Here is a 24,320-nt window from a genome sequence, read left to right as displayed (position 1 = left end):
GCTCCATCCCATAGCCCTGTAAGTTTATTTCCCATAAGTGCCCATCCATTTTCCCTTTGAAATCATTCATCTCTGCTTCCACCACCCTCCGTAGGCAGTGAGTTCCTGGTCATTCCCACTTGCTACATAAGAAAAGTTATTCCTTCCATCTCTTGCCCAAAACTTTTAATCCTATGTCCCCCTAGTCCTTGTACTATCAGCTAATGGGGACAGCTTTCCTTTGTCTAGCTTATCTAAAGCTGTCATAATTCATTGCCTCCAGATATCTAACCTGGAGGTGTGTAACAGTTACCGATAATTAGTCGCCCATGTGCCTCAGCCTCCTTTGCTCTATAGAGAACAATTTCAGCTTCTCCAATCTAACTTTGTAGCTAAAATCCTCTGTTCCTGGAACCGTTCTGGTAAATCTCCTCTGCACCCTCTCAAGGACCCTCACATTCTAAAGTGCGGTCACCAGAACTGGATGCAATACTCCAATTACGGCCAACTAGAACTTTATAAATGTTCCCTGCTTTTGTACTCTGTACCTCTACTTATGAAGCCCAAGATCCCATTTACTTTCCTTGGATTATGGATAAAGCAAATACACTGCAGGTTCCATAGGCAGCACACTCAACCTGCGAGTCAGACAGTTGTGGGTTCAAGTTCCACATAATCTGAGGGAATGCTGCACTGTTGGAGTTCCCTTCTTTCGGATGAGACGTTAAGCCGTGCTGACTGTAAAAGACCACACGGCACAGTTTGAAGTGGAGGGCTTCTCCTGGTGTACCAGCTATGACTCCTCTCTTGACCATCTCACCCGAATGACGACACGCGCAGCGCTCCCTCAGCACTGCACTGGGAGTACTAGCCGAGAATTTGTGTTCAAGTCTGGAGTGGGCCTGAAACCCACGATCTTCTTACTGGGAGGCCAGAATGCCATCACTGAGCCACAGCTGACCTTTAAAGGGGCATTTGCAGAATTGCTTTTCTGGCGATGATGCAACCCAGTGTCTCTCTTCGTGGTCAGTCAAAATAGGCCTGCTTTAGAAATCAGTTTCCATCGTAAATCATCATGTTCAGATGTCTGACACGGAGGTATGTAACAGTTACCAGGAATTAGTTGCTGCCCATTAGTCTGGTCTGTTTAAAGCCAGCTGGTTTTGCCCGAGCCTGAAGGTGGGGAGGGATCTACTGCCCCCTGCCTCCCCTCTCTTTATTTTTCCTCCCCACCCCGATAGCCATTGCTGTCACTGTGGATTCATGTTAAACTCTGGACTGTCAGCTAGAAACAGCCCCCTCCCCCTCCCCCCCCCCCCCCCCCCCCCCCCCACCCCCAACCACCACCAACCAAGCTAACTTTAGCTGGAGAAAGGAAATCAGCTAACTTGGCTTGGACCCAGGCCATTCTGCTCCAGTTTGAATGCTTAATCGACAGTGTTGCTTTGCAAGTATGCAGTGCCCCCATGGAGAATAGTAACCTGACCTATTCAGCTCCTCTGAATGTTGCTCTATAATCTACTGTTTAGAGGAGTATGAGAGTGGCCTGCGTCGACTTCTCACAGAAGCTGACGGCAAGGTGACATTAGATGACTCTACGTTGCTCCGTTTACTAAGGGCTGTTTCTAGCTGACAGTCGGGAGTGAATCCACAGTGACAGCAATGGCTATCAGACAGGGTGCAGCTCAGGCTGACACACGGAAAGGTTTTTTAGAGCTGGTAGAAATAAGTCAAAGTTTAGCTCTGCAAAGGTATATAAACCTGATATCCTATACTCATCTACATCAAACACCACATTACTGCACCATGCTAAATATACACTGGCACAGCTTCAGGCATTCCCTGCCTTGGGATGTGCTCTGATTAAACTCTGACTCAAATGGTGTCTGAGCAGAAACCCATTTGCACTTAGCACTTGCAAGGTGTCATTGGATAGCACTCTTCTCTCTCCTCTGAGTCCGAAGGCAGTGGGTTTGAGTCCCATTCAAAGTCTTGAGCTCAAAAATCTAGGCGCTCACTCCAGTGCAGTGCTGAGGGAGTGCTACACTGTCGCAGGTGCCATTTTTCAGAAGAAATGTTAAAGCAAGGCCCCGTCTGCCGCCTCGAAGAGTGTCCTGGCAATCTGGCCAATGTTTATCGCTAAAACATCTGGTCACTTAACTATCTGCTGTGTGGGAGCTTGCTGTGCACAAATTGGCTGCTGCATTTCCTACATTACAATAGTGACTACACTCCCATCTGACAGTGCAGCACTCCCTCAGTACTCCACTGGGAGTGTCAGCCTCGATTTATGTGCTCAAGTCTCTGAAGTGGGGCTGGAATCCACGACGTTCTGTCTTGGGTTAGAGTGCTGCTCACTGAGCCACGGCTGGGAATTGAACCATTAAAGAGTGGCACCACAAAGGTAGGACACAGGAGGACTTTCCTCAAGCAAATCTGGAGAGGTTGGGGGATAAAAAGCTGCAGTCAGTGTGAATGTTGGTAACTTTAACCAGGGTAGAAATGGAGTTGTTGGAGTGGAGGGCAGGCTTTGAAAGGATGGTGTGACCACGGCAGTTTTGAGATGTAAGAGTCTGAACGTTGGACTGAACAGAGGTAAATAAATTCTGGGTCGGAATAGGAAGTCGCAGATGAGTCTGAGGCCAAGCTGGCATATATTGTTGGGTTCAGGGCTAGGATAGAAAGAGGCCATGGTGGGGTATGGGTTTTTAAGGGCAAGGGAGTCACTTCATGTAAGAAACTGAGGCAGTAGCCTGACCATTTCTGTTTTATAGGTGAAGAGTGTAATGGGATCCTCACTTGGTTCTGTAGGCAGAGAGGATGAAAGGTGGCGCAGTGGTTAGCATCGCAGCCTCACAGCTCCAGCGACCCGGGTTTGGTTCTGGGTACTGCCTGTGTGCAGTTTGCAAGTTCTCCTTGTGACCGTGTGGGTTTCCTCCGGGTGCTCCGGTTTCCTCCCACAGCCAAAGACTTGCAGGTTAATAGGTAAATTGGGCATTGTAAATTGCCCCTAGTGTAGGTAGGTAGTAGGAGAATTGTGGGGATGTGGTAGGGAATATGGGATTAGTATAAATAAGCATTACTAAACAACTTTAACACTGAGCAACACAGATGTTAGCACAGATGATTAAAAGCTTGGTCTAAGGTAGATTTTAAAGAACATTGTAAAGGAGGAGAGATGGGGAGGTTTAGGGAGGGAATGCCAGAGTTTAGGGCCTAAACAACTAAAGGAACAACCAGCAATGGTAGAGTGAAGGAAATTGGGAATGTACAAGAGAATGATGCAGCACAGAAGGAGGCTATTCAGCCCATCATGCCTGTGCTGGCTCTTTGGAAGAGCTATCCAATTAGTCCCACTCCCCTGCTCTTCCTCATAATTGAGACCAGAATTGGTAGAGCGGAGATATCTGAGGCGATTACAGAGATGGAGAGGGATGAGGCAGTGGAGGGATTTGAAAACCAGGGTGAGAATTTTAAGATTGAGGCATTGCCAGACCCGGAGCCAGTATAGGTGGATAGGATGGTGCGAGTTAGAACACGGACAGCAGTTTTGGATGAGCTCAAATTTGTGCAGCTTGTGTTATAACAGCAATTCCACAGCCATTTTTACAAGAGCTAGGCTGCACAAATAGCACTGAAATGGCTGGCCATTGTCTTTGTTGCATTGTCGTGTGTTTGTGCTTCGAAATGCATATCCGTGCCATCGCTAAAATTGCCTATTTCCGTCTCTAACGTTGCCCAACTTCGCCCCACCTCAGCTCATTTGGTACTGAAAGCCTCATCCATGCCTTTTTACCTCTAGACTCGACTATTCCAGTGCACTCGTAACCTGCCTCCAATGTTCTACCCTCCATAAACTTGAATGTGTCAAAGACTCTGATACCATATCCTAACTTGCTCCAAATCCCATCACCCCTCTGCACATTGATTTGTATTGGCTCCTGGTTGAGCAACACCTCAATTTTTAAATTTCTCATCATTGTTTTCAAATCCCTCCATATAGCCTTCCTGAGCTCTCTAACCTCCTCCAGCCGCCGCCTCCGATATCTGCATCCCTCCAATTCTGGCTACTTGAGCATTGCCGATTTTAACCGCTCCACCATTGGCGGCCGTGCCTTCAGCTGCCTGAGTCCTAAGCTCTGTGACTCCCTCCCTAAACCTCTCTGCATCTCCGCCTCTTTAAGATGCTGCTTTAAAACCAATCTGACCAAACCTTTGGCTGTCGGCCCCATTATCTCTGTCGCTCAGTGTCAAATTGTCTTTGATAACGCTCTTTGGGAATGTCATGCTAGGCCCCCATCTGCCAAGAATGAGGCACATTAGTTTTGTCATGAACATTGATTTTTAACTGTTGTTGGAGTGAGGAAATGACTTGTTAAACAGATCAGCCGTGGCTGAAAAGAAAATATACATACTAACAGACATCGAAGGTGAGGAAGTGTAATCCAGGGCCTGCTAAGGAGGATACAATCCACAAGGGCCAGGGCTGGTTAAACCAGCTGGTCACATGACTATCTGGCTGTTCCAGAGTTTTCTTTTGAACTGGCCGCAGACAGTTTTAAGGCAGAGTGTCTGTTTGCTCCTGGACTGAAGATCTCTCCTGTCTGCTCCCATCTCTTTCTCACAAGCCTCTGGATACACTGTAGACATGTGAACCCCAAGAGATAAAAGTCTCCTACAGCGAGCAAGGTTTAAGAAGAATACTGGGCCCCAACGAAAAGCAAGATCAAGGACTCTACAGTGAGCTCAAAGAACCGGAACAACAACTCTTCAGATATTGCCTCAAACTTTTCTACTTTATTTTTCTTCTGCTCTTTTCTGTCTCTATTTGCAGGTATGTATCGCATATGCATGCTAGCATGGGATGCATCCTGTATCCATAGGCATTAACCGAATTAGAGTTTAATAAATTTCAACTTTTCTTTAAACCGAAGAAAGCCTGTTTGTGCTGGTTTATTTGCCTTCTAATTGGAAGTGGCGCAAAAGGATCCACAAGGGAGCTAAAAACACGGTGTGTTTAAATTAAACCCTGTTACAGTAAGACCAGGTGAAAGTTGAAAGGGAACCCTAGACCTCTTTCTCACCTGGTTGTAACAGGAAGTTTAATTATGTTAAGATGCTATAGAATTGCAAGTTGTTGTTTTTGGTATTGTTGGTTGAAGAAAAACACCTGGAGAAGTGTGACTTCTTCATTTGTCTGCACCCTCTCAACTCTCCTATTCCTTGTGTCTTGAGTTCTGTTTTTTTCCCCGAGTTGCAAAAAAAAAAAAACAGGTGAAATTGCCTGGAAGGAAATCTGTCAATAATAAAGCCTGGCATATTCCCCTTCCACTGACTTCACTGAGGAGGGCAATTGGTTGGGGTGTTCATCTACTCCACGGGAGATTGTTGTCCTCCCTGAGCTCGCCTTAGGAACATAGGAGCAGGAGTAGGCCATTCAACCCATTGAGCCTGCTGCACCATTCAATACAATCATGGCGGATCATCTACTTCAATGCCTTTTTCCCACAGTATCCCCATATCCCCTTATGTCATTTGTATTTAGAAATCTGTCAATCTCTGCTTTAAACATACTCTGACTGAGCTTCCACAGCCCTCTGCCGTAGAGAATTCCAAAGATTCCACAACCCTCCGAGTGAAGAAATTTCTCCTCATCTCTGTCCTAATTTATTTTGAAATTGTGTTCCCTGGATCTAGACTCCCCTAGCCAGGGGAAACATGTTAGCTGCATCTACCCTGGCTATCCCTTTAAGTATTTTGTAGGTTTCAATGAGATTACACCTCCTTCTTCATAACTCTAGAAAAAACAGGCCCTATTTCCCTAATCTCTCTTCATAGGACAGTCCCGCCATACCGGGAACAAGTCTAGTAAACCTTTGTTGCACTCCCTCTATGGCAATAATATCCTTCCTAAGGTAAGGGGACCAAAACTGCACACAGTACTCCAGGTGCAGTCTAACCAAGGTTCCATACTATTGAAGCAAGACTTCACTACTCCTATACTCAAACCCTCTTGCAATAAAGGCTAACATACCATTAGCCGCCTTAATTGCTTGCTGCACCTGCATGTTAGTTTTCAGTGATTTATTGACAAGGACACCCAAGTCCCTTTGTACATCTATGCTTTCTAATCTTTTACCATTTAAGAAATACTCTGCACATCTGTTCCTCCTACCAAAGTGGATAACCTCACATTTTTCCACATAATATTCCATCTGCCACGTGCTTGCCCACTCACTAAGTCTTTCCAAATCCCCTTGAAACTGCTTTGCATCTTCCTCACAACACCTATTCCTACCCGGTTTTGTGTCATCTGCGACCTTGGAAATACTACATTTGGTCATTATATCCAAATTATTGCTGTAGATTGTGAACAGCTGGGGCCCAAATACTGATCCCTGTGGTATCCCACTAGTTCCAGCCTGCCGATATGAGAGTGACCTATTTATTCCTACTCTGTTTTCTGCCTGTTAACCAATCATTAATCCATGCCAGTATATTACCTCCTATCTCCTGCTTTAATTTTGCTAACCAACCTCCTGTGAGGGAGTTTATCAAAGGCCTTTTGAAAATCCAAGTATACCAGATCTACTGACTCCCCTTTATAATTCTGCTAGTAACATCTTCAAAAAACACTAACCGGTTCATCAAACATGATTTTTCATTCACAAATCTATGACTATGCCCAATCAGATCATTATTATCCAAGTGTCCATTTATCATATCCTTTAGAATAGATTCTAGCATTTTCCCAACGAATGATGTAAGGCTAACAGGTCTGTAATTCCCTGTTTTCTCCCTCCCTCCCTTCTTAAATAGTGGGGTGACATTTGCAACCTTCCAATCTGCAGGAACTGTTCAAGAATCTATGGCATTTTGGAAGAATGATCACCAATGCATCCACTATCTCCATAGCTACCTCTTTAACACTCTGGGATGTAGAATATCAGGTCCTGGGGACTTATCAACCTTCAGCCCCATTAATTTCTCCAATACAACCTTTTACTAATACTAATTTCCTTCAATTCCTCATTTTTCCCCCCCCATATCCCTTGGATCTCTAATTCTAGGGGATTTCTTGTATCTTTCTCCATGAAGACAAACACAAAGTAATCATTTAGCCATTTCTCTATTCCCCATTATAAATGTTCCTAACTCTGCCTGTAATGGACCAACATTTGTCTTAGTCAAACATTTCCTTTTTACGTACCTATAGAAGCTTTTACAGTTTGTTTTTATATTTTTTGCCAACTTGCATTCATATTCTATTCTCCCTTTCTCGATCAGTTTCTTCGTCTTCCTTTGCTGTATTCTAAAATCCTCCCAATCCTCAGGTTTACTGCTATTTCTGTCAACTTTATAGGCCTTTTCTTTTAATCTTATGCAATCCTTAACTTTCTTTTAGCTACAGTTGAACTACCTCACTTTCAAATAGAGTTTTACATTATCATATTATGGTCACTCATCCCTAAAGGTTCTTTTGCAACAAGATTATTAATGATCCCTTTCTCATGACATAATATTAGATCTAAAATAGCCTTTTCTCCAGTCAGTTCCTCAACATACTGTGCTGGAAAACCATCCTTAACACACTCCAGAAACTTGTCCTCCACAGCATTAGTGCTCATTAGGTTTACCCAGTCTATATGCAGATTAATAGCACCCCTGATTACTGTATTACCCAGGACAGCCGTGTTAGTGTGACAGGTGTACCACCCTTCTAAACGGCTTATGTGAAATCACCCAAAGTTTAAAATGACCCCAGTGAGATCAGTGTCCCACTCTACTTGGAGTGTTGCTGTGCGATTTAAAGGTATATTGTGATTGCATCAATGGGCATTGGAAACTGCTTCAAACACAAAATATCCAAAATCCAGAGTTCTTTACAGAAACCTTTTTGATTTGTTTCCTCAGATTCATTACATAGATGAATGACCTATTCCCACTAAACTGCTGACCACCCAACGTCCTATCCTGGTCCCCATGTTAGCCGATATTGTGAATGGTTATCTTTTTCACGTGTTGTCCTTCTCGCCTTTTAAATCGGCTGTCATCATTCATCATCTCAAATAACCAACTCTTGAACCCACCATCATTGCAAACTACTGTCCCATCTCCAACCTCACTTTCGCCTCCCAAATCCTTGAACATGTGGTCACCACCAAATCCGTGCCCGTCTTTCCCAGAACTCCATGTTTGAATTCTACCAATATGGTTTCCGCCCCTGTCACAGTACCGCAACCATTCTGATGAAAGTCACGAATGACATCTTATGTGACGGTGACAGAGGGTGAACTTTCCCTCCTCATCCTTTTCTATCTGTCTGCAGCCTTTGACACAGTTGACCACACCATCCTCCTCCAACACCTCTCCACTGTCCTCCAGCTGGGTGGGACTGCTCTCACTTGGTTCCATTCTTATCCATCTAATTGTTGCCAGAGTATCACTTGCAATAGCTTCACTTCCTGCTCCCACACCATTACCTCTGGTGTGCCCCAATGGTCTATCCTTGACCCCCTCCTATTTCGTATCCACATGCTGCCTCTCAGCAATGTCATCTGAAAGCACAGCGTTTAGTTTTCACCTGTATGCTGACAACTGCTCGGCTCTACCTCACCACCACTTTTCTTGACTCCTCCACTGTTGCTAAATTATCAGACTGATTATCTGACATCCAGTACTGGATGAGCAGAAATCTCCTCCAATTAAATATTGAAAAGACAAGAGCCATTGTTTTCGGTCCCCACTCCAAACTCTGTTCTCTAGCTACTGACTCCAACCTTCTCTGACAACAGTCTGAGATTAAGGCAGTCTGTTTGCCACCTTGGTATCACATTTAACCCCGAGCTGAGCTTCTGACCACGTATCCGCACCATTACTTAGACTGCCTATTTCTACCTCTATAACCTCGTCCGACTTCACCGTGTCTCAGCTCATCTGCTGAAACCCTAATTTTATGCCTTCGTTAACTCTAGACTTGACTATTTGAACATGCTCCTCACTGATCTCCCGCAGTCTACTCTCTGTAAACTTGAGGTCATCCAAAACTCTGCTGCCCATGTCTTAACTTGCACCAAGTCACTTTCAGCCATCACCCCTGTGCTCGCTGACCTACATTGGCTCCCGGTCAAGCATTGGCTTGAATTTAAAATTTTTGTACTTGTTTTCAAATGCCTCCATGGCCTCACCCCTCCCTATCTCTAATCTCCTCCAGTCCCACAACCCTCCGAGATATTTTCTCTCCTCTAATTCTGGCCTCTTGAGCATCTGTGATTTTAATCCCGCTACCATTGACGGCTGCATCTTCAGTTACCTAGGCCCTAAGCTTGAATTCCGTCCCTACACCCCTCTGCCTGTCGACCTCGCTTTCCGTCTTTAAGACACTCCTTAAAACCTACCACTTTGACCAAGTTTTTGGCCATCTGATCTAATATCTCCTTATGTGGCTCAGTGTCCTACTGTTGCATTGATATTTTGCTGCTGACAAAAGTTGTCCCAAAGATGGAGCTAATCCAAAGCCATCCTTTTAATTTACACTACACCATTTACCTAAAGCCATGTAACGGTATGCATGTTTGAGGTGTGATTGAGCTCTGGTGCTACATAAGTATTGCCCAATGATAAAAGACCAAGCTTCATCCAGTTTACCTTCTACCAGCCAATGATAATGGAGTTGTTGACAAATCACAGCAGTCAATCTCTCAGTTACTCTACAATAGACCCAGACCTGACACAAGGAAAGCTCCAGAGGTGGAGAGCTTTTGGGAATCATAGGTCTAAAATCAGTTGTTCGTCTTGAACGTGCAGGTTTCCTGTGTTTTCCAGTTGTTTACTTTAGACTATCCACGTTTTGTGGAATGCCGCTAGTTGCTTAACTGTTGCTATTCTTAAAGCAGAATGTGCCTACCAATAGTCACGGCACTTAGTACTTCACTGCGAGGCAGCACTCAGCAGTTGGCGTTGAGAACACTTTATATAGAGCTGCTGCATAGCTTCTCCCAACTGAGGCTGTCTGGGTATAAGTGGCTAGAAATGCTGTAGACTGTCTACATTTGGTAAAATAGCAAGAGCGTTGTTTAAATGCTTCATCTGTTTGGGAGGCTTGCTGTGAACGTTTCCAACTGCCTTGTTGTGGGAAGGTGAACTAAGGGATGGGAGAGTGGGAATAGCCCAGTGGCAACCACTTTAAAACTCCGGCGGTCTTGGTTGGAGGAAATTACGGCAGAATACTGGTTGCAACTCATGAAAACAGATTTGTTTTTTCCTCCTCCTTCACCCCCAACAAGCTGCCACATAAATCACCAGCTACTTCACATGGAGCCAAGTGTTAAGAGCTTACCCGTGTTCTGACTTCACTGCGGACAACTGGATGACATTCTGTCTCCAAGGTCTTCATTCTCTGAGAGTCTCTTCAGTTATTCTTAACCTGCTCCGATCCCAATTATTCAAAGACCCTAAGACCTGTATCTTTGCAATCATACAACTTTGCTGTCGAGATTTTACTTGTGGGACCCCACTGTGTCATACCTCCTGCGACTTCTCTTAAACCGTCTCTTACAACATGTGAAAAATTATATCGCAGAGAACAAATCGTGCTAGATTAAAATGTTGGGTAGCTTACTGTTTGTCTGAAGATGATTATGGAGCCAGGGTTCCAGGTCGAGTCCATTTCTGCTACACACTCTGGTCTCCTTGTGAAGGACGGGTGTGTGACAGTCATCGTTCCCTTTGTGCACTGCCCACTGTATTTGTTCCTGCCTGTGGCTTCTATTAATATGACCGACACAAGCTGAGCTCGGTGCTCAGTTTTAACAGCTGCAAATAAGGTGCTACTATTTGCACATTAATGCAATGCTCAGCTTGCTTTTGCACTGCCCTGTCTGCAGAGCTCTCCAGAGCCCTGTCTGCAGCACAACTTGCTCTTCAGCCATATCAGGGCATGAAGTAAATGTCGTTTGTGCCCAGTGAGGAGTCTTTCCATCTTTGAGAGTTCTGAGCCATGGAGAAAGTTTAAAACCTTGGTCCCTCTAATTCGCAGAAGTCCCTGAGCTGCTGACACTAACAGATCTCGGGTTATGACTCAGGACATGAGGCAACGGCGTCAAGAATAGCCCTGTCCAAAACTCCAGCTCCAAGAAATCCAAACTGGGCAAGCCAGCGAGCAAGAGATATCAATTAGTACTAGGTGGCCTGGCTTTACTGAAGTACATACATGCTGCAGTGTGAGGACTCAGCCTCCCCCCACTCATGGTCTAGTGGCTAAAGAAAATAGTCAAGAAGAGTTTGAAACTTGTCCAAATAATCTTGTGTGCAGCAAAATAATTTAGCGATTCAAATTATCACTCTCTGAATTTGTTGTCTGGATTTTATTTTGACAACACAATTAAAATGCAAATAAAGAAAATTTTAAATGGAAACTTTATTTTTCCTATCTTCTGTAGCTCTGCACCAAAAAACTTTTTTTTTCTCTTATACCCCCCCCCCCCCCCCCCCCCAACCTGGGTTAAAGTACTAATGGGGAGGGGCGAGGCCATCCAATATCTCTGTAACCTTCTCCAGCATTGCGAGGTCTCTGCACTCCTCCAGTACTGGCCTCTTGCGCATTCCCAGTTTTAATCACTGCACCTTTGGCAACAGTGCCTTCAGCTGCCATGCCCCGAAGCTCTGGAATTCCCTCCATTAATGCTTCTACCCCTCTATCTCTCAAAGAACAAAGAACAGTACAGCACAGGAACAGGCCATTCGGCCCTCCAAGCCTGCGCCGATCTTGATGCCTGCCGAAACTAACACCTTCTGCACTTCCGGGGCCCATATCCCTCTATTCCCATCCTATTCATATATTTGTCAAGATGTCTCTTAAATGTCGCTATCGTATCTGCTTCCACCACCTCCCCTGGCAGCAAGTTCCAGGCACTCACCACCCTCTGTGTAAAGAACTTGCCTCGCACATCCCCTCTAAACTTTGCCCCTCGCACCTTAAACCTATGTCCCCTAGTAACTGACTCTTCCACCCTGGGAAAAAGCTTCTGACTATCCACTCTGTCCATGCCGCTCATAACTTTGTAAACCTCTATCATGTCGCCCCTCCACCTCCGTCGTTCCAGTGAAAACAATCCGAGTTTTTCCAACCTCTCCTCATAGCTAATGCCCTCCAGAGCAGGCAACATCCTGGTAAACCTCCTCTGTACTCTCTCCAAAGCCTCCACGTCCTTCTGGTAGTGTGGCGACCAGAATTGCACACAATATTCTAAGTGTGGCCTAACAAAGGTTCTGTACAGCTGCAGCATGACTTGCCAATTTTTATACTCTATGCCCCGACCGATGAAGGCAAGCATGCCGTATGCCTTCTTGACTACCTTATCCACCTGCGTTGCCACTTTCAGTGACCTGCGGACCTGTACGCCCAGATCTCTCTGCCTGTCAATACTCCTAAGGGTTCTGCCATTTACTGTATACCTCCCACCTGCATTAGACCTTCCAAAATGCATTACCTCACATTTGTCCGGATTAAACTCCATCTGCTATTTCTCCACCCAAGTCTCCAACCGATCTGTATCCTCTGACAATCCTCATCATTATCCGCAACTCCACCAACCTTTGTGTCGTCCGCAAACTTACTAATCAGACCAGCTACGTTTTCCTCCTCCATTTTTATATATACTACAAACAGCAAAGATCCCAGCACTGATCCCTGCGGAACACCACTAGTCACATCCCTCCATTCAGAAAAACACCCATCCACTGTTACCCTCTGTCTTCTGTGACTGAGCCAGTTCTGTATCCATCTTGCCAGCTCCCCTCTGATCCCGTGTGACTTCACCTTTTGCACCAGTCTGCCATGTGGGACCTTGTCAAAGGCTTTACTAAAGTCCATATAGACAACATCCACCGCCCTTCCCTCATCAATCATCTTCGTCACTTCCTCCTTGAAGGCACTCCTGTAAAATCTACCTCTGTGAGCAAGCATCTGAATGTGGCTCAGTTTCAAACTTTGATCACGCTCTTGTGAAGTTGATTTTTATTCGTTCGTGGGATGTGGGTGTCGCTGGCAAGGATAACGTTTATAGCCCATCCCTTATGGCGCTTGTGAAGGTGATGGTGAGCCGCTTTCTTGAGCCACTGCAGTCCATGTGGAGTAGGTACCAACAACAGGTGAAGGAACAGCGATTATAGTTCCAAGTTGGGATGGTGCATGCCTTGGAGGGGAACTTGGGTGGTGTTCCCATGCATCTGCTGCCCTTTTCCTTCTAGGTGGTAGAGGTCGCGGGTTTGCAAGGTGCTGTCTAAGGAGCCTTGGTGTGTTGCTTGCAGTGCATCTTGTAGATGGTACACACTGCTGCCAGTGTGTGTCAGTGGTGGAGGGAGTGAATATTTGTGGATGGGTTGCCAATCGAGCGGGCTACTTTGTCATGGATGGTGTTGAGCTTCTTTATTGTTGTTGGAGCTGCACCCATGCAGGCAAGTGGAGAGTATTTCATCAAACTCCTGACTTGTGCCTTGTAGATGGTGGGCAGGCTTTGGGGAGTCAGGAGGTGAGTTACTCGCTGCTGGATTCCTAGCCTCTGACCTGCTCTTGTGGCCGTGGTATTTATATGGCATGGGATGAGTTACTGTGTAGTAGTGGGCAGGTGCTGTAGTCACACAAGAACCTAATGCTGTAGAGGTGCAGAGTCAGGGGTCTGAAGGAGCACACTTATGGGATATGATTATTTCTGGGTGGGGAGAAAGGGGACAGAGCATTTCATGTTTCTTTATTGGAATGGGAATTTTGGTTCTGAATTTGAGTTTCTAATATTTCATTTTTTCTCTTTCACCATTTGTCCCTGCTTGGGTCAGGTTTGATGTGCCCTGGTCATCATTCAGTGGTTACTAGGGTATGGAATTCTTCATCTGTGACCCTTGACGATATCACTGATTATTCAACAGCAGGAGGCATTACAGTTGATCCTGTTGACACACAATGTTGAAGGGCAGGAAAAGGCAGCTGGACCATCAAGCCTGCCCCATGGCACAGTGACTGGACCACCTTGACCACACCTCCCTTCTCCTCCTCCCCCCCCCCCCCCCCCCCCCCCCCCCCGCAGCCATTAAACCACCTGGGAGGGGCGCAAAAACCCAGGGCTAACAAAGGCAAAAATGCTCTTGAAATTTCCTCTCTGACCCCTCAGTTGGTGATAACTGGTCCGGGAGATCACATGGACCAAGCATCATCTGTAAGGACACTTCTCCTAATAGGATGAGATAAAGCAGGGTGGGAAGAGGTTTGTGTGGCGCATAAACACTGGCATGGGCCAAATGGTCGTCCTCTGTGCTGTGCATGTAATGGTCCGTTCATGTGTGTGTGCGCGCCATAGTGCTTGCGAGGGTAATGGACGGAGCCGAAAGCACTTGCACGCAGGTCGCCAAGGAAGTCGTGAACAATCTCGGGTTAAGGCCACCAAGACCCTCTCCTTTCGACGCGACACCGCTGGAAAGGGGGCAGGGCTGTGTCTGAGAAGCTGGGGCACATGATTCAACATAAATGAGACACGTGGAGTCCAGTTTGCTGAAGATTTTAAACCGGTTTATTACAGCTAAACTACTATATACAGTACAGAGCAAACTATTTACAGAACCTTCCTCTAGGTGTTACAGTTGCAGAGTGACTCTGGCTTGTAGTCACATGGCTACATTCTGGTACTTAGCTCATTAACATACTAAGATCTTAAAGGGTCATCACTCTTAAAGGCAGTCATACAACAGTGCATTCTGTAAAATTGGTGCTGCAGTCTGGTGGGAACCCATGATTTCAGATGTTCTGCTGACCCGCGTCAGTACTGGCGATGATCGAAATTCCTTCTCTGTTCCAGACGGGTTGACACTTTTCAAGAATCGCGGTACTCGATGACGAGCGCTAAGTTTTTCCATCCCAGGCCCTTCAGTGGTGGTGCTGGTGATGGCTGACTTGTAGCTGAAGAACTTGGGATATACCCTGTGGGCTCTCCCAGGCCCCTGACTGGCTGCACAACTAGTTCGGTACTTTTTTCCCCCCCCCAAAAAACAATTAGATGAATTAATTTCTCCAATTTGCTCAACCCTTGGTGTCCCAGATGTTCTCCTGCTGTTTAATTGGATTATATTTAGTTGGAGTTGTCAGAAGCTCACATTCCAGGGCTATCGGGTTACTTTCCCCTAGGCGGTCTCCTTTTTAGAGCTGCCCTGACTGGAAGCAGCAGATAACTGGATTTTATCTCTGCTCCCTGTACCTCAGGCAGGAGAGTTGCTTTATTTAATGTTTACTTTTATTTTAAATTAAAAAGAGGACTACTTCTTTGGAAAGGAACGAGAAAGGCTAAACTTTGGAGTGGAACCGATCGGAATATCCATGAATATGAGCATGATGCTGCCAGAACCAAACTTGCTGTTGGCGAATGGGCTGATTCTGCCCAGCCGTCCCTTAAAACCCCAGAAGAAATCTAAAAAAGCTTCTGTTTTCTTTGAGGTGGAGATCTTGGACGCGAGGACCAAGCAGAAGCTCACCTTTCTGGACAAGGTAAGCGCAGTTTTGTTATGTGTGTTTTAAGCAATAAAATACATGTTGACAAACTGTTAACTGGTGGGGAAGGCATGTTTATTCGATGTGTGTTTGCACCGGCAACCAACCCATCACCGGGATTTCGCCCTGGTGTATACGGACTCCTGACTGAGCCCAGGTTTCGGAGGGACATTTGAGTGACATATGTTACATGGCCAAAATGAGATGGTTTTCCTTGGAGCAGAGAAGGCCAAGAGGAGAAAATCATGGAGGGTTTTGATAGAGTAAGGAGAAACGGTTTCCAGTGGCACAAGGGTCAGTAACCAGTGAGCACAGATTTAAGGTGATTGGCAAAATAACGAGTGACATGTGGAAGCTTTTTGTTTACGCAGCAAGTTATCCGGAATGCGCTGCCTGAAAGGGCGGTGGAAGCAGATTCAATGGGAATTGGATAAATACTTGAACAGTAAGTTTGCAGGGCTATGCGGCAAGAGCAGGGTGAGTGGGACTAGGTCTACCAAAGAGCTGGCACAGGCATGATGGGCAGAATGGCCACCTTCTGTGCTCTAATGTTCTAAGACTGAATCTAGATTTATGCTGCTCTCTTAATTAATTGGTTTGCCCCATACAATACTGAAACATCCCAGCATTGCCTCTCTTCACTAGGTTTCAGTGACTACGATGCTGCTTGTTTTGAGAGCGAATGGGAGTAGCTGGAGATCTCTTTAGCTTGCCAATGGAGGCCAGTCTGTCAGCTGGGAGTCTTGGGTCTGTGAGCGAGAGAGGGCGTGATGTTGATTTAAGTGGCTTTACCTCGTGGTCATCTTGATCTATTTGCAGGGTCTTGAATGCCATCCTGTGTCTGAGGTCAGCGGAGGTCACGTGGGGACCCTTGTCCTGAGGTCATTTAAGAAGCGTCCTGCCAGGGAAGTCTATCTAGGCGTCAGCGGTCTGTGGTGCTCCCTGGAGGCTGTTCACACACTCAGCTTGCCAGACGGGTGTCTGTCATTGCTTCTACTGGTGCCAGAGAAGGGCCTTCAGCTAATGACTTTGCCCTTCTATGCCCATTGTAGAGGGCACCAGATTAGCCTTGTTTTTACTATTCACTCTTGACAGTGAACAATGTAGAAATTACTGGAACAAGTGTGTGTGTGTGGTGGTATGAAGATGGATGTCGCTGCCTGACCAGCCTTGCTCAGCAAGGTGTGCAGGAATGAACTGTAGGGAATAGGAGGATCCCAAGTCTGATCAACAGGCTTTGAGATTGGCAGCTGGTCAGTGGTGCAAGTCTGCCATTAGTCAGTCAGACAGTCAGATTAACCGAATCCTTCCAGGCTTTGACTAAGTGGCTGTCCGTGGTAGCAGCATCCCCAAGGCAGCAATGGCTCTGTGTGGGTGACTGACTGGACAAACAAGACAGTCGAGCAGTCCTAATGCTGCTGGAACACCCGATTGGCTGGCGAGAACTCGATCATGTTTGGCACAGAGCCATTCATTGTTAAGTCTTATCTCCACCTGCTGGGGAAGGATGTCATACCCATCTTGTGGAGCAGCCTTGATATGATAGAAGTGGAATTCTCCTGAGCTCAGGGGGTGGGTGCAAGTTATGAATCTCACATACCCATTGTAGGCCTGGCGACACCAGCCATCTTTACATTGGCTGCCCTTTTATGTTGTGAGCTGTAGAATGTATCTTCTTCTGCTCCCTGGTAGAGCAGGAGGACACTATACTGTACAGATGTTTCAGGAGAGGCCCGCCAGCTTCTCTTCCCACCGCAGCATGTACCTCCCTGTTGTAACACTGCTGTGCTCTTTGATCTGACGCTGTACATATCCCAATTTCTCCTGCAGCCCTTGTGCGTTTCCCGAGCTTGTTGGTAGATATTGGGTGAAGGGGAATGGTCCGTGTGGTCTTCCCCTTCGAAAGAAAGCAAGCCCTGTATATCTGTCGGGCCTTTTCACAATTTCCAAATGCATCTCAGGAAAGAAATGAAGTCATTTTTGAAGTGTAGTCACTGTTGTAATGTAAGAAATGCAGCAGCCAGTTTGTGCACAGCAGGTTCCCACAAGCAGCAATGTGATCATGACAAAATCATCTGTTTTCTAGGTGTTGCTTGAAAGATAAATGTTGGTCAGGACACATTGTGAATATTCCAGTCCTAGCCAGCGTTTCGAGTCGTGATTTATTTTCAAAGAAAAGGGGCGTCTCGCTACTACCTGCCCTGTTGTGTAACCCTTTTCCCATGTTGCTGATCTGATTTCATGGGTTCAGCTTGTGCTGGTTGCAGTGTGCGTGCTCTCTGCTCAGGAGCAGATACTGGCATAAGTGGAGTTTTGTTTTTCATCTCTCTCCTTTACAACTATGTTCCTGCACCAGTGCCAGCCTCTAAATTGAACTCCCTTGGTGTGTGATTCACACTGATCTGAAAGACAGGATTCTGCTGGAGTGGGGAGGGGTTGAAGAATTGACTGGTCTTGGTCTTGCTGGAATCCAGATTCTGCTTTTAAAACTGCTCTCTTCTTTGAGTCTCCCCCACAGTCAAAAGTTAGTTGAGATTCTCGCTCCTGAGCATTCGTGCTTTGTGATTTCCTGTAGGGCCGGGATGTGCTGACCTACCCCACACCACTAACTTTATCTCCTGTTAACCAATGTTGCAGCAGGATCCTAGGTTTGAGCCCCAGCTGAGCCATGTTAACTGATCTCTGATGCGATGCAGGGTGTTGGTGCTGCAGTTAGACTCCGAGTCCCTGGGCTGAGAGGTTGAAAAGTCAGCTAAGCTTACTGGTCCAGCCTGCTGCCCTGCGACTGCTGGAAAGTGCAGACTGTGAGGATCATGCTCGGGTGGGATGCACCCCTTGGTTAAATAGCTCAAAAGTCTGGCCTGGGGCTCTGCATCACCAGATCTAATTTAATTTTAAACTAATACACCACAGACTCTGAAGGGTGTCTGTTAGTGTGGAAGCTGAATTTGGTTGTGGATTTTTTTTTTTTGTCTTCACAATAGAACTCGGGTGTGTGTTTTTTTTGTTGAAAAACAGGTGGAGCCAAATGCCACGATTGGGGAGATCAAGGTGATGTTCCACAAGAACCGTAAGTATTCGCCTGGATTGATCCTTATAATCAGCGAGGCATAAACCAGAGTCTTATTCCTTAAGAAATTAATTCTACTTTTTTTTTATTATTGAGTTTCTCTTGATGCTGCTGTTGATTTTTAACCTGGCAGGGAGCCTGTCAACTGGCCTTTACCCTGGTGCCCTGTTTAGTGCTCTGTGTGGGGGGGGGGGGGGTGGGGGGTGAAGGGTCAAAGGGCAGCAACAGCAATGCCATGCCAACTGGGGTCAGCTGGCTCAGTACAGAGCAAGGATCAAACTTTAGGTTACTACAGCCCAATGTCACAGGGCAGCATCAGCCAGTATTTTCTAAATAAGCATGTGGCATCAGTTGTCCTTCAGATGTTGGGTACGCTGGCACTAAGACCCAGAGCTGAATAAAGCAATCTGCACTATATGTAATGAGTTTTTCTCCGTTAATGTAGGGTACAGTCCACAATATTTCCAAGTTTTGTGTCATCTGCAAATTTCAAAATTCATCTGATCATGTTCTGTATTGGGGCCCCTATCTGACTCTCAACATGAGATCTTCACATAACCTTTTACAGTTGGGATGCTTCCTGGATTTTTTTTTTTAATAATCCTGCGTTTAAAAAAAAAACAGATTTTTCCTCATGTCGCTGTTGCTGTTTTTGCCAATCACCTTAAATTGGTTCTGGATCCTTCCACCCAAGGGGAACAGTTTCTCCCTATCTACTGTGTCCGGACCCCTCCATGATTTGAACACCTTTATCAAATCTCCTCTTAATCTTCTCTTCTCCAAGGAGAGCAACCCCAGCTTCTCCAGTCTCTCCACATAACTGAAGTCCCTCATCCATGGAACCATTCTCGTGAATCTTTTTTGCACTCTGTCTAATGCCTTTACACAGTGGCGCAGTGGTTAGCACCGCAGCCTCACAGCTCCAGTGACCCGGGTTCAATTCTCAGTACTGCCTGTGTGGAGTTTTCAAGTTCTCCGTGTCTGCGTGGGTTTCCTCCCACAGCCAAAAGACTTGCAGGTTGATGGGTAAATTGGCCATTATAAATTGCCCCTAGTATAGGTAGGTGGTAGGGGAACATAGGGACAGGTGAGGATGTGGTAGGAATATGGGATTAGTGTAGGATTAGTATAAATGGCCGGCACAGACTCGGTGGGCCGAAGGGCCTGTTTCAGTGCTGTATCTCTAAAATCAAATAAAATCTAAACCCTTCCTAAAGTGCGGTGCCCAGAATTGGGCACAGTACTCCAATTGAGGCCAAGCCAGTATTTTATACAAGTTATCATGACTTCCTTGTTTTTGTGCTCTGTGCCCCTATTTATAAAGCCCAGGATCCCATATGCTTTATCAACTGCTTTCTCAACCTGTCCTGCCACCTTCAGTGATTTGTGCACATATACCCCCAGGTCCCTCTGCTCCTGTACCCCCTTTAGCGTTGTACCCTTTAATTTATATTGCCTCTCCTTGTTTTTCCTACCAAAATGAATCACTTCACGCTTCTCCATTAAATTTCATCTGCCACATATCTGCCCATTCCACCATCCTGCCCATGTTCTCTTGAAGTTTGTCACTATCCTCCTCACAGTTCACAATATTTCCAAGTTTTGTGTCATCCGCAAATTTCAAAATTGTGCACTGTACACCCAAGTCAAGGTCATTAATATTGTTGCGACCGAGGTGGGAGGAGTGCACTGTTAATTCAGTCCCACTTCTCCACAGGTCACAGCATATCAATACATTTTCCCACTTCCTGAAACAGCCAATTGGATACTGTATTTGTCCCCAGAATAAAGCACACCAACCAGGTTTCTTTAATAAACAACAGGTCTTAATCAATGAAGTAAATATATATGCAAATTGAAATAGTGAAGCCTCTTATTTTTTCCCTAGCCCTCACGCACATGCACATACATCCAAAAACTGGTTAACCGGTTAAAACGAAAGGATTTTTGTTTACAGCTGTTACAAAGAAATAGAAGGAATATAAATAACTTGGACTGCATAGAAGATATGGAAGTCCTTTGTTTTGGCGAGTTTCCCAAAGTCGAATAGGTGGCTGCCCCTACGGATCTTTTCAGGCGATGTTGATGAACAGTCTGCTTGGGTAGACGTTCAAAGTATTTCAACTACAGAAGGCTTCACATAGGTCTTCCATCAGGTGTGCAGGAACAGAGGTTTCAGTTCTCACACATTTGGTGCTAAGTCCTTTTCAAGATGCAAAGTTTCTGCAAACATTCAGGATGTCTTAAAAATACAGGACGCAACAGCACAACTTCATGCAGGCTTTTGCTTTTCAAGGGCAGGGATTCTTCAGAGGAACAGTGGTCTGGATTTTCTTCTTCTGGCAGGTCAATATGCAGATCTCCAACTGCCTCTTTTAGTCCAAAAACCAGCTGGCTTTTAACAGTTCAATGTGAAACTAAACTTTTTCCAGACAAGTCCCATGTTCGTAAATTCTGCCTCGTCACAACACAAAATAGCTCTTAAGTCAAACCTCCTGCAATGTTTACTTGAAATCGCGTGCTTTTCGGTAAAATCTTGTTTACTGGTCAACCTTTTGTTGAACTTCCTTTTAAAAAAAAAACACCCAGTTAAGCCTCTTCAGTTTTAAAATATAGATTTCAGATGAATCAGTGTCCACAATCCAACTATAATTTCTTAAGACATATTTTACACAGCAAAAGCACTCCAGTAACTGTGTATATATCCCCAAACACTGGGGAACCCAACTGTTCACAACTATTCCCTGATTCCTAGGGCACTCTTTCTCGAACAGTAGATAGCCATTGGGAGTGGGAGCCCTGGCTGAACTCATTTTGCTTTTATCAGGGACTCGGGGTCTGTTGTAGCGCCCCCACCACCCCAAGCTCAGCAGCTGGAATCCAGGGACGAGTCAGATCTGGGGTGAAATCGTGGGCTTTGTGGTCTTTGTCTGAATACAACACTGGATGGGAAAGTGAATCTGTCAGTGGTTTATTTACGGTCCCGGCGCATATAGTGTGCAGATGGGATTTTCCTACTATACGCTATGGCCAGTGTGACAGATATGACACCCAGGAACCTAGAGTGGTAGAAAGAATTGGGACTTGCTGTACTGTTAACTGAGTGAGTGATGCTCTTAACTGGCGAAGTCTTCAGTGTTCAGAGCCTCGCCTGGCATAAGATGCACGCTCAGCTAGTTTGCCTTAAGATTTCTATAAGTTCTCTCATCTATCCCATGACAATACTTCCCCTTCAAGGGCATTGAAGCTAAACATTAAGTTCCAATCTGTAGAGGACTAAAACAAAATTCCTGGAACTCTCTGAAGTAAACAGAGCACTTATAACACTATAATCCATAACTTTGGAATAACGCTAGTGCAAATAGATCATGGTTATTGTGTTTTAGCTGATATACGTGGGTGTTTTAAGTGATGGGGACTGTATATTGGCTTTTCAGTATTTTAAATTGCTGTTATTCACACTCTGGACGCTCTAATGTGAAGATAAGTGATAATGCACTTGGCCTGCTCTTCTGTTTCAGATGCTCAGTGGTATCCTGCCAGGCAGTCCATCAGGCTGGACCCAAGTAAGTTTATAAATCAATCACACATTTCAATAGCACTTGCACTGCTGCTTGGTGCCCACCCTAATGCCCTGGCAGCTGCACTGTGTGGTTACTCTGGCAGTGCCACCCTGTGCATCCCTAGCCTTGGCTGTGCCACCTGTGCCAAAGCTTCCTGGGGTTCCTACAGGAAGACTGCATCAGTAGTTTGGATTGGACAGTCTTGCCCTTGTGATGGATGTCCGCAGCTTTTAATCACCAGCTGACTTCAAAAAAAAAAAAATCACTCTGGTGAATCGTCTTTTATGAATCCATGCTGTGATGGCCCATTAGTGTTCCACTGCACTGTAGTACTGTTCTTGTCTTCATGGGAGCGTCTCCTTCAGAGGGTGCAGCACAGATTTACCAGAATGTTATTGGAGCTAAAAGGGTTAAATTATCAGGACAGGTTGTATAGAATAGGCCTATATTTCCTTCAGTATAGAAGATTAAGGGATGATGTAATTGAGGTGCGTGAGATGATTAAAGGAGTTGATAGGGTAGATAGCGTCAAACTATTTCCTTTGGTGGGAGAGTCCAGAACAAGGGGGCATAACCTTAAAATTAGAGCCGCACCGTTCAGGGGTGATGTCGGGAAGCACTACTTCACACAACAGGTAGTGGAATTCGGGAATGCTCTCCCCAGGAGAAACTGTTACGGCTGAGATTGGTAGATCTTTATAGCGTAAGGGTATTAAGGGATATGGAGCATAGGAGGGTAAATGGAGCTGAGGTACATATGAGCCAGGATCTAATTGAATAGTGGAACAGGCTCGAGGCTGAATGGCTTCCCCCTGTTCCTATCTAGAAGCAGTCTGTATTCCCCAGAACTGGAGGGTGGGATATGCTGCATTAATAATGGAGTGAATAGTCTTTGTGTGATCTCACCAGATCAGGCACGATCTAATTGAATGGTGGAGTAGGCCGGAGGGGCTGAATGGCCTCTTCCTGTTCTTACTGTTACTTTGTATGGGGAATTAAGAGGGAATGGCCTTTCTCTGGGTTGGCGCAGTGTGAGATATCTCTCTTTTCCCTCTGTTTTGCAGAGGGAAAGTCACTGAGGGACGAGGAAATCTTACAGAACCTCCCTGTTGGTACCACAGCTACCCTTTACTTCAAAGACCTCGGTGCTCAGATCGGCTGGGTCACGGTAAGTTTTTTGTTGTAACCTCAGTGCTTCAGTCAGGGTTTTGGTGAGACCACATCTGAAGTACTGTGTGCAGTTTTGCTTTCCACGTTTAAGGAAGGATATACTTGCATTGGAGGCAGTACGGCGAAGGTTCACTAACTTGGTTCTTGGGTTGAGGGGATTGTCCTGTGATGAGAGGCTGAGTAACCTTGGGCCTATACCCTCTGGAGTTTAGAAGAATGAGAGGTGATTTAATTGAGACATACAAGATTCTGAAAGGGCTGAGTAGGGTGGACACTGAGAGATTGTTTCTGCTGGTCGGGGAATCTAAAATATGGGGGGCACAGTCTCCGGGTAAGGGGCAGATCATTTAGGACTGAGATGAGGAGAAATTACTACACTCAAAAGGGTTGTGAATCTTTGGAATTCTCTACCCCAGAGGGACGTGGATGCTCCATTATTGAATACACTTAAGGCTGGGATAGACAGATTTTTGGCGTCTCGGAATCAAGGGACATGGCGAGTGGGCAGGAAAGTGGAATTGAAGCCCAAGCTCAGCCATGATTGTATTGAATGGTGGAGCAGGCTTGATGTGCCATATGGTCTACTCCTGCTCCCATTTCTTGTGATCACAAATAAAATCTTTTGCTGTGTATTGTTGTACACCCTACACCCTGGAGGAGTTGGCCTTTTAAGCTTCAAAGATGTCATTGCTCCTTCCTGTCCTGCATGCTGGCAAGAATGATCTCACAGTTGGCTTTTAATTTATAGCTGTACTTTTATTAAAGAGTACACATGTTTGAGAAAATTTGGACTCCTAAATCCTTGTTCTTTTATAAAAAGAAAGATTTGCATTTATATAGCACCTTCACAATCTCCAGGCATCCCAAACCATTTTACCGCCAATATAGCACTTTTGAAGAGTAGCCACTGTTCTACTGTCGGAAATGCAGCAGCCAATTTGTGCACAGCAAGCTCCCAGAAGCAGCAATGTGATAATGAGCCGATTTTTAAAATTTTTTTTTT

The 24,320-nt window shown here is 45.5% G+C and overlaps 2 protein-coding genes across 2 annotated transcripts in view; one reads left to right on the top strand and one right to left on the bottom strand.

Moving 5' to 3' along the window:
• The window catches only part of nxnl1 (nucleoredoxin like 1), a 35,324-nt gene extending 24,671 nt beyond the window's left edge, over window positions 1–10,653 (bottom strand). The window contains exon 1 of the mRNA XM_068020914.1: window positions 10,601–10,653. The gene's annotated coding sequence lies outside the window, so the exon portion shown is untranslated. The remainder of the gene's footprint in view (window positions 1–10,600) is intronic.
• tecrb (trans-2,3-enoyl-CoA reductase b) overlaps window positions 1–24,320 on the top strand; it is a 63,145-nt gene that overhangs the window by 12,615 nt on the left and 26,210 nt on the right. Inside the window, exons 2-5 of the mRNA XM_068020913.1 lie at window positions 15,461–15,511; window positions 18,533–18,584; window positions 22,106–22,150; window positions 23,212–23,315. Coding sequence (XP_067877014.1) covers window positions 15,461–15,511; window positions 18,533–18,584; window positions 22,106–22,150; window positions 23,212–23,315 — 252 coding nt within the window. The remainder of the gene's footprint in view (window positions 1–15,460; window positions 15,512–18,532; window positions 18,585–22,105; window positions 22,151–23,211; window positions 23,316–24,320) is intronic.

The sequence above is a fragment of the Heterodontus francisci genome, chromosome 43, assembly GCF_036365525.1.
Source record: "Heterodontus francisci isolate sHetFra1 chromosome 43, sHetFra1.hap1, whole genome shotgun sequence".
Taxonomy (NCBI): Eukaryota; Metazoa; Chordata; class Chondrichthyes; order Heterodontiformes; family Heterodontidae; genus Heterodontus; species Heterodontus francisci.
The sequence above is the reverse complement of the archived record's forward strand: the minus strand, read 5'-3'. Positions and strand labels throughout refer to the sequence as shown.